Here is a 14,126-nt window from a genome sequence, read left to right as displayed (position 1 = left end):
CTAACTTGTATTTTCCAGAGAGGAGATATATATATATACACACATATTCATATGTATATGTATATATATATAATATATATATCATATTACAAATATATATATTTACAAGTATATAAATCCTATTACAAATATATATGTATATATATAAATATTACAAATTTGTTACATATTACACACACACACACACTATATATACATATTATATATGTATATATATATATATTTGGTTATATCTATAATATGATTTTTTTTTTGCCTGAAATGCAAGTTGTTAGAAGTTCTCAGGGGTATTTTATCTCTTTCTCTTGCCAGAGCCAAGGCCAAGTTAGACACATATCTTTGCCTTTTTCCTGTGCGTTTTTTTTTTTTTTAATTTCTCTAATTTAGCCATGGAAGATGTTTCCTTTTGGAGACCCAGTATTACAAGTTAGTAGTGGTTCCAAACTCCCAGGCTTCTAAGATTTAGTCATGAAAAGATTTATCCCAGGATTTATCTCTTATGTCCTAGATAGGCAACTCCATTAAAACCCAACTCTGGGGCATAGGGAATCTACTAGTTCCCAAGGGCAACTCTAGGTCCAGTGCCTATGTACTTCTCTGAAGTATTACTTTATCTTTTATCTTTTGCTCCCACAGGAATTCACTTAGTTTCTGCCACCTCAAACATGAACAGATAAATAATTTTTATATTTTACCCAGAATTCTTACTTTGGTTCTATCAGGGGAGCTTTGTGTCTGAGTGTAAATTTTGCAAAAGTTCTGGAAATAGCTGGCCTTAACACTTACTGGATGACAAATAAATGAGTAAGTTGATTTCTACTCTAACGAACACAGATAATTCTCGGTCTTTCATTGCTGGGCAATTGCCACACATCTGCTATGCTGTTATTCAAGAGGGGGAAATTAAGTGGATATGAAATTATGTGTACTAAAAAGAAATACTTATTTCCTTCAAAAAATTAAACATAAAAACATCTAATATGGAAACAAAAGGAGATTTTCTGCACAGTAAGGGGGAACTGGACTAAGTAATTCAAATGTACATTAAAATCCCCTTGGCCACTTCCCTTGAGTATTTTCCCCTGACATCTACCAACTAACATACAGGTGCTAGAGGGCTTCTGCACCCCCTTAATATTGGGTAAATGACTATAAACTTGCTGTCCTGTGGTATACTTGAGACAAGGCCAGGGGTTCCAATATGACTGTCCTCAAGGCTAGAGGATGATAAGAGAGAAATAAGATTGGAGGGGGAGGGGAGATGGGGACAGTCAGAATGAGAGAGAGAGGTAAAAACTGTAATCTTTTAGTGGTGAACCTTGGAAGTCACAAAGCCATTCATGCTCTTTTGTTTAGAGACATCCCAAGTCCTTGTCTAGATGCAAGGGTAAGCAACATATATTCCATCTCTTTATTTGAGGAGTGTCAGTCCTACTGTTGTACCAAGAACGTGTGGGATGCAAGATGTGTGTGTGTGCGTGCACAAGTGTGTGTGTGTGTGTGTGTGTGTGTACGTGTGGATGCTGCCATGGTCATCTTTGGAAAAAAAACAACTATCTTCCATACACATGTGCACTGTATAATTGTTATAAATATAATATTACATTAGAAAACATCCAACAAAATGGCACAATGCCAGGCACTCTGTAGTTGCTCCATATCCATTAATTCTTTTACCTCTTGATTGCCTTCCTTTATGTAAGAAATAAAGGGAGTTTTAAGAGACACAAGATGGATGAAAAATAAAAATGATTTTTTTTAATGTGCTACCCACTGAGTTGTTAGGTCAGTAAATTCCCATTTTACAAATTAGGGAAGTATGGCTCAAAGATGCTTAGTAATTTTAGTGTTGAAGTAGTTGGTCAGATGATTTATTAAACTATTAATTTGTTTTTGTTCTCAATTTACATTTTAACATCTCAAGTGTAACATAAGAATAAAGCTTTGTGAATTTACATAATGAACATATCCATGTAATCAGAAACAGAACATTGTCAACATCTCTGAAGCATCTTTCATATCCCTTTCTAGTCACTAGCCTCTGACAGATCAAGCATGAGTAACTGCTATCTGACTTCTAACACCACGGATTCGTTTCCTTATTTTGAAAGCCACATAAATGGAATCATAAAGTGTGTGCTCTTTTGTGCTTGGTTTCTTTTGCTTCAAAATAGGTTTGTGACCTTTATCTCCGCTATTAACTTTCATGGCTCTATGAAATTCTACTTTATTAATACCAATTTATTATCCAGTCTATAGTTGGTTAACATATGGGTTGTTTTTTCTTCTTGGTTATTATGTATAATGATGCTATGAAACTTCTTGACATGTCTTTAGATAGCACGTGTACTTATTTTTATTGGCTATGCACCTGGTAGTAGAATTGATGGGTCAAAATATGTCTGAATTTGTTAAATATTACTAATCAATTTATTGTATCATAAACAATGATATTCAAGAATGTTGTACCACTATACCAATGGTTACACTGTAAAATCATACCAATGTTTAATCCTTGTACCTATATAATTCTTCTCCCTCTATTCCTCTTCTGCCTATTGTAGGCAGGTAGCTAGGGTATGTATTTCTTTGCTTTACAGTTTTTGGCAAGGTATAAATCAGAAACAGCTTGCAGCAAGTGCCCTTCCCATTTTTGAACGTAAATCTACTGAAGATATAATATTGGTTGGTCAGGAGAAGGTTCAGTAAAGGAGAACTTTGAGAGCAAGGAGGGTGAAAGACAGAGATGCTCCCTTTAGTCAGAATGTGGATGGAGGTCAGTGGGTCTAGGAGATGTGGGGGCTGGAGGACCTCAATAGATGCTTATGCTCTTTTTAGTAGGGCGGCCATATAATTTCTTATCCAAATCCAGACACTTTTGAGAGTGAGAGAGTGTGCTATTAATAATTATACAGGGATAATAGATGTAAATCAGAACTATTCCCGGAAAACTGGGATTATTTTAGGCAGCCTCAGTTAACTTACAAATGCAGTTGCTTACATGCCTTTGAATGTTTCTTAGAATATTCATGTAGCAGATCATATGGAGAGCAGCTTTGTCATCTGGAGAATGACAGGATTAAAACATTTAGGTACATCTCCTGTCCCATCTTGGCCTGCACACATCTATAGAGTAACTTTAAGCAGGTGTATGTGTGCTCCCTTGCATATGTGTTGTTATATTTTAATCTCTTTATATATAGCAAAGGTCTGTCTATGGCCCTTAATAGAGCTGAGGGTAGGTGGTGTTTGTGGTGATGGTGGTGTGGTGTCTCCACTGTTCTGAGCAGCACAGGCTGTTAGAAACACTTTGTCTGAGGTGCTCTCTGTAGCATCTACAACTCTGATCTAAATTGATTTTGGTCCTATTAGCAAAACTCCTTTTGAGTATTTGGAAATGGTGGCTAAAATAGGGTTTAGGCCATTTTTCTTTAAAGTCAAGCTTAAGTGCCAAGAGTTAATAGAGAAGAAAAATGAGCCCCCACACTCAGCAGTGAATGGCATGAAATCCCTAGGGAAGTTTGAGTAGAACACCTGAGTCCCAAGATGCTAGGTAATCCAGGCTATAAACAAAGACAGTGCAATTTGCAATTCCTTCCTTATAGAAACAAGTCTCTAAGAAATTCCCAGGGGAAATTGTGTCTAAGCAGACCCCTGAGATCATCAAGTAGCATAAACTTCTCTGTGATATGCCAGCTGGGGTTCTGGTAAAAATGAGAGTTACTAATTTTTTTTTTTCCTCCTGAAGTTGGTGTAGACCAAATGGGAAAATCCATGAACAGAAATCTTAGTCTATTCCCAGAGCACCTTGGTGACTGGGGTCTATGAAAGGTCTGATTCTCAGCACCGAGGAAATCAGAAGAGTTAACACTAGAGGCTGCCTGCTTTAGGCCTAAACACCATTTTCTCCTTTGGGCTAATGGAAAAATAGACTGCGTAAGGCCCAGCACTGAGTGGGGCCAGGGAGAAGGAAGGTAAATGTCTGAAACCTATCTTTCCTGATAGTTTTCTTTTAAACCCACAACTAAGACATCCTGAATATATTGATCCCTTCTCTGTTCTCAACACTGACTTTAATGTGAGATTGAGTGAGGGACTTAGAGGAAGAAGGTAGGGTGTGCAGAGACAGTAGGGGACACTCTTGGCTTTTTCTCCAAAGTGGGAAAGGGAGGCAGAGGGTGGGTGGAGACAACGGGGGACCTGAGAGCTCCTGTCTCTCAGAGCCTGAGGCTGTGAGCTCAGGTTGTACTCCTGGCTCTTGGGGTATCTTGGACAATCAATGCAGGCATTCCACTTCCTCACCACTCAAGAAGGGACAGAATTCTTGTGCCCAAGAACACACTCTAGCCCAGGGGAGCTGAAATATAGTCATAGGCACATTGTCAACAACCTGACTAGGGGAGGGGGCATAGATGAGAAAAGAGAGTAAAAATGTAGGACATCCATGTACTGGCTCATCTTCTAGTGCCTTCTTCCATCGGTCCTGCTTGTGCCTATTATCAATCTATGTATTTTATCACTTGTTTCCACAGACAGTTCCCTGGAAGAGAATGACTCTGAGAAACAGCTCCCCAGTGACTGAGTTTATCTTAGTGGGATTATCAGAAGAACCAGAGCTCCAGCTACCCCTCTTCCTCCTGTTCTTAGGGATCTAAATATTCACTGTGGTGGGCAATCTGGGCTTGATCACCTTAACTGGGCTGAATTCTAGCCTTCACACTCCAATGTACTTTTTCCTCTTCAACTTATCTTTTATAGATCTCTGTTATGCCTGTGTGTTTACCCCCAAAATGCTGTATGGTCTTGTGTCAGAAAATATCATCTCTTACGTAGGATGCATGACTCAACTATTTTTCTTTTGTTTCTTCATCAATTCTGATTGCTATGTGTTGGTATCAATGGCCTATGATAGCTATGTGGCTATCTGCAACCCCCTGATGTACATGGTCACCATGTTCTCTGTTGATGTTTGGTTCATATGTGATAGGGTTTGCTGGAGCCATAGCCCACACTGGAAACATGTTGAGACTGACCTTCTGTAATTCCAACATCATCCACCATTATCTGTGTGAAGTTCTCCCTCTCTTGCAGCTCTCCTGCACCAGCACCCATGTCAATGAGCTGGTGTTTTTTATTGTTGTGGGAGTCGTCATTTCAATATCTAGTATCAGCATCTTCATCTCCTATACCTTGATTCTCTCTAATATCCTCCACATTCCTTCTGCTGAAGGCAGATCCAAAGCCTTTAGCACATGTGGCTCATACATAATTGCTGTTGCTTTGTTTTTTGGGTCAGGGGCATTCATCTATTTAACAACTTCTTTTCCTGGATATATGGACCAGAGAAAATTTGCCTCAGTCTTTTGTACCAACGTGGTTCCCATGCTTAACCCTTTGATCTACCGTCTGAGGAATAAGGATGTGAAATTTGCCCTGGGTAAAACTCTGAGAAGAGTGTTCTTCTGATGGTTCTGTTTGTATCACTTCATTACTGATAAGCATCATACTCAAGTATCTTCTTATTTACAGATGCAGAACTTTCCATCTTTTTTTCTCAAGTAGGGTTGGTCTTCCTCCACTTTACAAATTGGAAGTCTCTTGCTTCCTAAGGATTATACCATTTTGTACTAAATTGGTTCATTGCATGTAATTTAACATCTATTAAGTGTCCACTGTTTACCAGACTCTATACTATGCCCAAGAGATGAGTAAGATGAGGCTCTAGGCCTTCCATCCTTTCCTTGGTAGGCTAAATGGGTTTGTACAAGCAACATTTCTGGCTGGGAGAGGGAGAAAGTAATGCCAACGAGGGTCCAGGAGAGTGAATTTGTTTTCTTCAGTTATGGGAACAGCTTTACCAAAGACCAAATGTAGATCCCTTGGTGGCATAGGTAAGATAGTCTCCCAGCTTCTTGAGAGAGATCATAAATCATCCCATATTCATACATGTACACACAAGAGAAAGCCTTGAACAAGAGTTCTTTACATGGTTTGAAATGTAAAGATAAATCAAAACTAAAATCTTTCATTGCCAAGTTTCAGAAGTCTTAGGGCTTGGAATGGTAACCATGGTGTAGGCGGTTTTGTAATTGGGCCAATTTCTTGGGCTCTGTATGCTAAGGCTGAAAGCAAGAACAAAGGAGAAATTCCATGGATTTATGTGATTATGTTAATAGCTACCTATATCTTGCTCTGGAGATACTGTGTACATTATGGGGCATTTAGGAAAATTCTTTTATTCTTTAAAGTAGATTTAGATTTTATTGTCTCCAAGAATCTGTGTGTATGTGTGTTTATTTACAGTTAAATATTAGAGAATCAGCAGAAAGAGAAGTCATAAAACATTTTTTACTTGCAAGGAAACTTGGAAGCAACCCAGACTTTGAGTGCCAAAGTCCACTCTGTACTACTCTGCTGAAGACTCTGCTATATTGAATAGTACAGATTTCAAGGAATACACCCTCATAAACTGCCCTGAGTGTAGGCAGGAAGGTGAATCTCGGGCCAGACCAACACATGCACAGAGATGGGAGGATGGAGACTCAGTGTGGCCAGAAGAATGGGGCTGAGTAGAGGCTAGAACTTGGGGTGTCTTTGAGAAGACTCTCTGTGAAGAATATTTGGTATTTTTCTTTTGGATATGGGAAGAGTCATATAAAGTACTGAGTTGATGTACTTGGCTTTGCTTCTATTCTCCATTCTTCCACAAAACTGGGTAGTTGTACAATGCGTGTTGGTATGAGAAACAAGGCAGTAAAGAACAGTTAGTTCTTCACATTTATCTTTGACACTTGGGTAGAAACAGCAGCATCATACTGAGAAGAAAGGTAGCTCAGGTGTTTCATGTGATGGCCAGAAGCAAGACATACTGAGATGAAGCTGAGAGCAGCATGAAGAAGTACTGCAACAAGGAACTGACTGAAGAGGAGACATAAGACAAACCTATTTTCTTCAAATATGCTAAAGAGAGATCTTGAAAGAAGGTGGAAAAATCTGATAGATACTTGGATTATACCTAAATTATGATAATCATATGTAACATTTACTGAATATAAACTATATGTTTGGGCACTTTTGAGGTGTCTTACAAACATTAAACTCATCAGAATTGTGTTAATGCCATACTAAACAACTGTAGGTCCTTTGGGTCTAGCTGACTTCTATCCTCTAAAGGACTGTCTGTGCCTATGTATGTGGGGATCTTGAGGATATTAGGAAAGAATCAAGAAGAGGGAAAGATAACAGAAGTGTACTATGATACAAAGAAAAAAATTACCATTGGTAATAAATCAGAACCATAAGGATATGAAGGAAAAGGAATAATCATGAAAAAAATGCATGAAATCTCAAAATATCCTTCCTTACACTCATTACATATGGGCATTGGGGTGAGTAGAGGTGAAAACGTAAGTTTGACTTATTGAGACACTGGCGTGGATCTTTCAGAAAGCACTCCCTTTGAAGATCAGAAATGACCAAACTCCTGGATCTTGCAAAAGCCAGATAAGAGATATTTATTGCTCCTAGAGGAAAGATGACATTTTGTAGGTTCCCAAAGACCTTCACTCCTCTCACAAACCAAGGATAAGTCATCTTTTTTCCTTTTAGGTCAGTGTTGAGGAACTGTGGTTCTCAGTGGTCAATAACCAGGAACATGTTTGGGAACTTCTGCTTTATAGTAACTGAGAGATCTAATTTGATACTCTGTGTCAGATGTCCTCAAGTGAATCCCTCTGCCACAATGCAAAAATGCTGTCACCTGATCACACCATGACATTTTGATTTTCAGCAAAAGAAGTTTTCCCCTGTTAGAAGCATTGCTAAAGCTGGGATTCCTTTCAGTCCAGTCCTTGGTCTACTTCTCTTCCTGGCTCTTCCTGAGGCATCTCTCCAGCTTCTCTGGCTTCAACAACCATTTACTTCATGGTGATTCTTAAATCCCTAACTATGGTCTTGATCTATGATTATAATGCATAATCAGTTTTAAATTAGAAATATAAAAATATAAAAATATTATCAATGTTGATGCCCAAATAGAATTATGTAATGATTAGGGGGCAAAACAGTTTTGTAGTATAAAAATAATAAACTGTTCTTGATACCTACACATTCTTTACAGTCTAAATTGTGGGGGGAGCACAGAGGTAAGTGATAGACACCAAGTAGCAGGAGTGAGAGTCCAAGGAGTACTTCTGGGTAGAGCTTGGGAGGGATAGATCAGGTGTTTCTCTGTATTTTGTGGAGCAGATGGGAGGATATCTGTGACTATGGTTCAGTGCTGGTCCTCAGCCCATGTGTTAGATAGAAAAACATTAACTCTCTTCCCTCACACTCCCATAAATGAATCAGTCATTTACTAATTGCTTCAGCTACTAATAACAAGAGTCTGACTGCAGAGGCTTACACTCATAAAGGTTTGTTTTTCTCTAACATAGAAAGAGTCTAGAATAGTAGGCAGTCCAAGGATGATATGGCAGTGTGAGTCAGCAAGGGCTCAGACTCTCTCTTCTCTTCTGTCTCAATAGTGACTTTATTCTAATGGATGCATCATGGGTTCCATATGGCTATTGGAGCTTCCATGTCCACATTCCAAGCAGCAAGAAGACACAAGGACAAAGAAAGGCAGAGGATGCTTTACGTATTCAATGAGTGATCTCCACTGACATCTTATTAGCCACCACCCTCCTTACAAGGGAGAAGGGGCAACTTAGCATTTAACCTCAGGACATTGCCATCTGGAAAAAAAAAAAAAAAAGCCGGGATTTTGTTACTAATTAAGAAGGAGGAAACAGCTATTGGGTAGGCAATTAGCAACCTCTGCCAAACAACAGAATTCGTTTCACTTGCCAGGAGGGAACAGTTAAGAACTGGACCTTTCCACCCCTATTTTTGTTTTCTTACTTGCTGTACTCTATGAGAGAAAGATAGATTAATCCGACAGCTTAAGATGAGAAAAGAGACAAGTTGGTCATGGATGAAACTGTACCCAATCTCTTCATTACTGACCTGTTGGTATTGAATTAATGCAAAATCTTGACAAGGACAAGCCAGAGCTGTACTCTTTCATTTCCAAGACCTCCTCCTGTACCTTATTGGGTGAAATTACAGTCCAGGTTCTGGGAGGGAGATTTGAGTCCCGACATATGTCCCTAATCATTTTTGCTATTAATAAAGATTGTAATATTTTGGTCCTCTTTTGGGTCCTTGTATTTCCTCACTAGTTAGATCTCATAGGAAAAGAAGAATGAGTGATTACTATTGCTAAATCTCTTATCTTTGCACTTTTAGTATAAAGGACTTCTGGGAACCAAACCTGTCATTTTTGCATGCTTTGAGATGCTCCCCCTTGATCAGTATTGGGTTAATAGAAACTGTAAGGGAGGAACAAAATCCCCTCTTCCCATCTTAGATTCCTTCACTAGGGCCCTAAAAATTAGAGACAAAAAACAGCTAGAAGGAGACAAACAGAAGTATGTGTATTAACATGTGCATCCTGCACTCACACAGGAGTACTCAGTGATGGGTAGTTAGAAACTGAGCTTAAATGGTATCTTAAGAAAAAGAATAATAAATTTTTAGGGAAGTGGCAAGACAAAAGAAAAGGGCTTTGAGCCTTTAGGAGTGGCAAATTGTGAAAAGGTAAGAATATGAGGGGTAACTAATGGATGGTAAGGATTAGTTAGTAAGGTTTATTATGTAATTCTGCTGGTGAGGTCTCTGTGCTGAGAAGTTTTGAGAGTTTTCTTCACGGATTAACTTCTGTCCTTCCTGGTAGGGAGAGAAGGGGAACTACCTTTACAAATTTGTCTTGCTTTTAGGTAAATAGGAGGAAAGCAAAGAGTTTTTCTTATATCTACTTTTTCTTAAAATTGCCTTCAGCTCCAAATAACCCTTATGCCAAGAGTGTTATATTTTGGAGTGGCAAATTCTGCTACCCTTCAAAATCATATCAAGATTTGCTTATCTTATAAAATTTGCCCAACCATTTATGAGTTCAACAGACATTCACTAAATTCTTACTAAGCTACAGGTAAAGAGTTCAAGATTTCACTTTTTGGGATCATAGGGCTTAAAATTGTCTCATGTTTCCATTAATATGCACAACCACATGCCTGAATTGATAAATAAACTGAAGAGGTATTAACTGATCAGCTTTCTGAAATCGAGAACCCTAAATTAGGACCTCTGACAAATTAGAACAGTTTGACATCTCCTTGGAGGTAAGACAAGAGTATCTACAAGTTGACAAACAAAATAAAAAAGTATATTTAAGAGGGTAAAGCAAACACTACAAAATAGTTTATTATTGAATAAATCTGGGTGGTTGAAAAGAAGGAGAGGGGATAGGAAGTGGAAATGTGTTAGTTGCATCATTAATCATAGTAGGGAACTAATAGATACAGTAAAGAGTTTTATACAAAGTTATAATCATAAAAGTGTGCATCAAAATATCACACATAAAAAGAGGAAGGAAAGCAAACCATCTAGTGAATGACTAAAATAATATAAATACAAAATATGAAATCATAGCATATTATGATAGATTTAAAGCAAATATATATTACATAAATAAGTGTAAATGTCCTAACCACTCTACTAATAGAAAAAGACTCAGGCTGAATCAATAAGCAAAATACAACTTCATGTTGCATACTAAAAACATATGTAAACCAAATGATTCAAGAAGGTTGAAAATAAAAGTGGTGGCCAAAATGTACCAAGTGAATGAAATGAATAAACAAATAAATAATAATATGGATATGAGAATGGAAATCAGGCCAAAAATGCGAAGGTGAGTAACATGCTACAATTAACAATGTATGTGTAATAGTTTTGACTTTCCATGAAATAAGATAAAATATCAAGAGCTGTAAGAAGAAAAAATATATTGGTGGAAGGAAACTTTCAATTACCTTTCTCAGTCAATAACAAAACAGTTTCCAGGAAAAGAGGACAAAAGACAGAAAATCTTATGTCTAAATAAGATAATCAGTTAGATAAATCTAATTGATATATGTCATTTCCATTATATAAATTGAATATATATGTGTATAGGTATGTGTGTGAGTGTGTGTGTGCACAGTTCTGTCTTAGAAATTAGAAATACAACTTATTGTGAAGAGGACAAGACAGTCATATAAATTGAATGGATATTAGGTCACATAAGCAAACTTCAGTAAATTTCATATATTGGAAATAGTACAGATAATGTTTTCTGATCACTGGTGCAGTAAAACTAAACCTAATGACATAACCAGAATGCAAAGTGCTCTATTATCTGGCTATTGCAAGCTCTTTAAAACTACTTGTAGGTGAAAGAAAACACACATAATTGCAAACTATCTAGGGGCACCTGGGTGGCTCAGTTGGTTAAGTATCCAACTCTTGGCTTCAGCTCAGGTCATGATCTCATGGTTGTGAGGTCAAGTCCCACGTCAGGCTCTATGTTCAGTGTGGAATCTGCTTCAGATTCTCTCTCTCTCTCCTTCTCCTTCTCTCTCTCTCTCTCTCAAATAAAATCTTTAAAAAAATTGCAAATTATCTAGAAGAAGAATATGAAAATCCAACATTTTACAACTCATGGGATATGTGTACAGCTAGAGCAGAAAAATAACTCATAACCTTAAATACTGTATCAATAAACAGAACAATGAAAATAAATGAAATAAACAATATGTCAGGAAAATAAGCATAATAAATTAAAAATAGAGGGTAGGAACTAATAGAGTCAAAATCAGAAATGATTGAATTGGAAAACACAGTAGCAGAATGAATACATAAATTCAGCAGTAGATTCTTGGCAAAAATATACAATAGATGAACTTCTATCTATTCTAATTCAGAAAAAAAGGAAGGGAGGACAAATACAAAAATTAAGAAAGAAGTGGGAAGTAGAAATAGAAGAAATAAAAACCCCCCAAATAAAATACTTTGTTTCAGCTCTATTCAAATGAATTAAGAAGCCTGGATAAAATAGAACATATTTGAGGAAAATATAATTTAATAAAACAAATGCTGAGACATATAGAAAATGTATAGCCCAATTCCATAGGATAAATACAGAAAGTTGTCAGTTACAAAAATTCCCAGACCCAAATGGTTTCACAGAAGAATTTAGCCTAAGAACAAATAGTTCCTATACTATTTAAACTTATCTAAAGCCTAGAAAAAGAAGAAAGTCTCCAAAATTATTTTTTATGATGTAAGCATAACATTGATGCCAAAATCTGGCAAGACTGCATACAAAATAGGAAACTGCAGACCAGCCTTACTTACGAAAATCAATAAAAAAATCCTAAATAAAATTTCAGGTGTTTCCAGCAGCAGAAAAAAAAATAGTAACTAATCATTAACTCATATAAGTAAGATTTAGTCCATGGCTGCATGGATGGTTCAACATTAGGAAATCTAATATAATTTGTTTATTAATAGAGTGAGGAGAAAAAAGTCATATGATCATCTCCACAATGGATATTTGTTAAAATTTATCATACAATCTTGATTAAGTTCACCTTATCAAATAGGACTTGATAGAGCCAATTTGAAGTTTGGATCTCTTTCTCTCTCAAGCTAGAACTAAAACTCTATTGGCTCTTTTTCATTTACTTTTATTTCTAGCAATGTATAATGCTCATCAAACTGCCTGCCCTCTTTGGACAACATTTACAGAGACATTACATTTGTCAAATTTCTTTCCTGGCCCTTAGTAACTCATGCTATAGAAGGCACAATGTAACATTTTTGCTGTCTTGTTCATTTTTATTTATACTCCTTTTATTTTCTAGCTATCCAAGTTTTAGACAAAAATTCTGGACTCCATAACCGTAAGAGCAAAAAAAAACCACAGCATATTGTCCCTAGCTAAGGGCTAGGGACAGGGCTGTCTGTAGCATAAAATTTCTTTGTTTTCTTAACTGTGCAAATATAGTTCCCTGGGAAATATAAAGATCTTTTACTCCTCTTTGAAAAAGGAAAGAGATGTGGCAGAGGAACTTCCTAGGAGGGAACTGAATACCTTTCCATGCAACTCCCATTTTTCTTCAGCCTCTTAGAAGGTAGAAATAATGTGTATTCTCTCGACTATCATCTTTTACAGAGGAATAAACTATTCCCGAGTTAAAGAATCTGCTGAAGGTCACCAGAATGTGGCAGATCTTTTTTTTTTTAATTGAGGTTTAACTGATACATAACATTATATTACTTTTAGGTATACAACATGATTCAATATTTGCATATATTGTGAAATGACCACCACAATGTCTCGTTAACATCTACCACCGAATATAGTTACAGAATTTTTTTCTTATAATGAGAACTGTTAAGATGCAGTCTCTCAGCAACTTTCAAATATGCAATACAGTATTACTGTATTGCGTATTTGTATAGTCACCATGTTGTACATTACATCCTAATGGGTTATTTATTTTTTAAATGGAAGTTTGTAACTTTTGACTCCCTTTACCCATTTTACCCACCTCCTACCCTTGCCTCTGGCAACCACTAATATGTTCTCTGTATCTATGAGCTTGTTTTTGTTTTTTTTTTAGATATCACATATAAGTGTGATCATATGGTATTTATCTTTCTCTGTCTTATTTCATTTAAAATAATGCCCTCAGGATCTATCTGTGCTGTCATAAATGGCAAGATTTCATTCTTCTTTATGGCTGAATCATATTCCATCTTATAACTATTCCATTTCACAAATTATATAATTATTATTGTATACATATTTATACACTACATTTTCTTCATTCATCTGTCAATGGACACTTAGATTGTTTCCATATCCTTGCTATTGTAAATAATGCTACAATGAACACTGGGGTACTTACACATTTTCAAGTAAGTGTTTTTGTTTTCTTTGGATAAATACCCAGAAGTGAAATTGCTGGATCATATAGTAGTTCTATTTTTATTTTTTTGAAGAGCTTCCATACCGTTTTCCATAGCAGTTGCACCAATTTATATTCCTACCAGCAGTGCATGAGGGTTCCCTCTTCTCCACATTCTTGCTAGCACTTGTTAGCTATTGTCTTTTTGAAAATAGTCATTCCAACAGGTGTGAGGAGACATCTTGCCATGGTTTTGATTTGTATTTTCCTCATGATTAGTGATGTTGAGCA

At 36.7% G+C, this 14,126-nt stretch overlaps 1 protein-coding gene across 1 annotated transcript; it reads left to right on the top strand.

Annotated features, from left to right (window-relative positions):
* Nucleotides 1-4,541: 4,541 nt before the first annotated feature.
* On the top strand, nucleotides 4,542-5,466 carry LOC125078962 (olfactory receptor 8B4-like). The gene is given in 2 exon segments (XM_047692249.1): nucleotides 4,542-4,951; nucleotides 4,953-5,466. Coding segments are annotated over 2 exon segments (915 nt in total). The 5' UTR covers nucleotides 4,542-4,550.
* The last annotated feature ends 8,660 nt before the right edge of the window (nucleotides 5,467-14,126 follow it).

The sequence above is a fragment of the Lutra lutra genome, chromosome 10 (assembly GCF_902655055.1).
Source record: "Lutra lutra chromosome 10, mLutLut1.2, whole genome shotgun sequence".
NCBI classification, from domain to species: domain Eukaryota; kingdom Metazoa; phylum Chordata; class Mammalia; order Carnivora; family Mustelidae; genus Lutra; species Lutra lutra.
The sequence above is the reverse complement of the archived record's forward strand: the minus strand, read 5'-3'. Positions and strand labels throughout refer to the sequence as shown.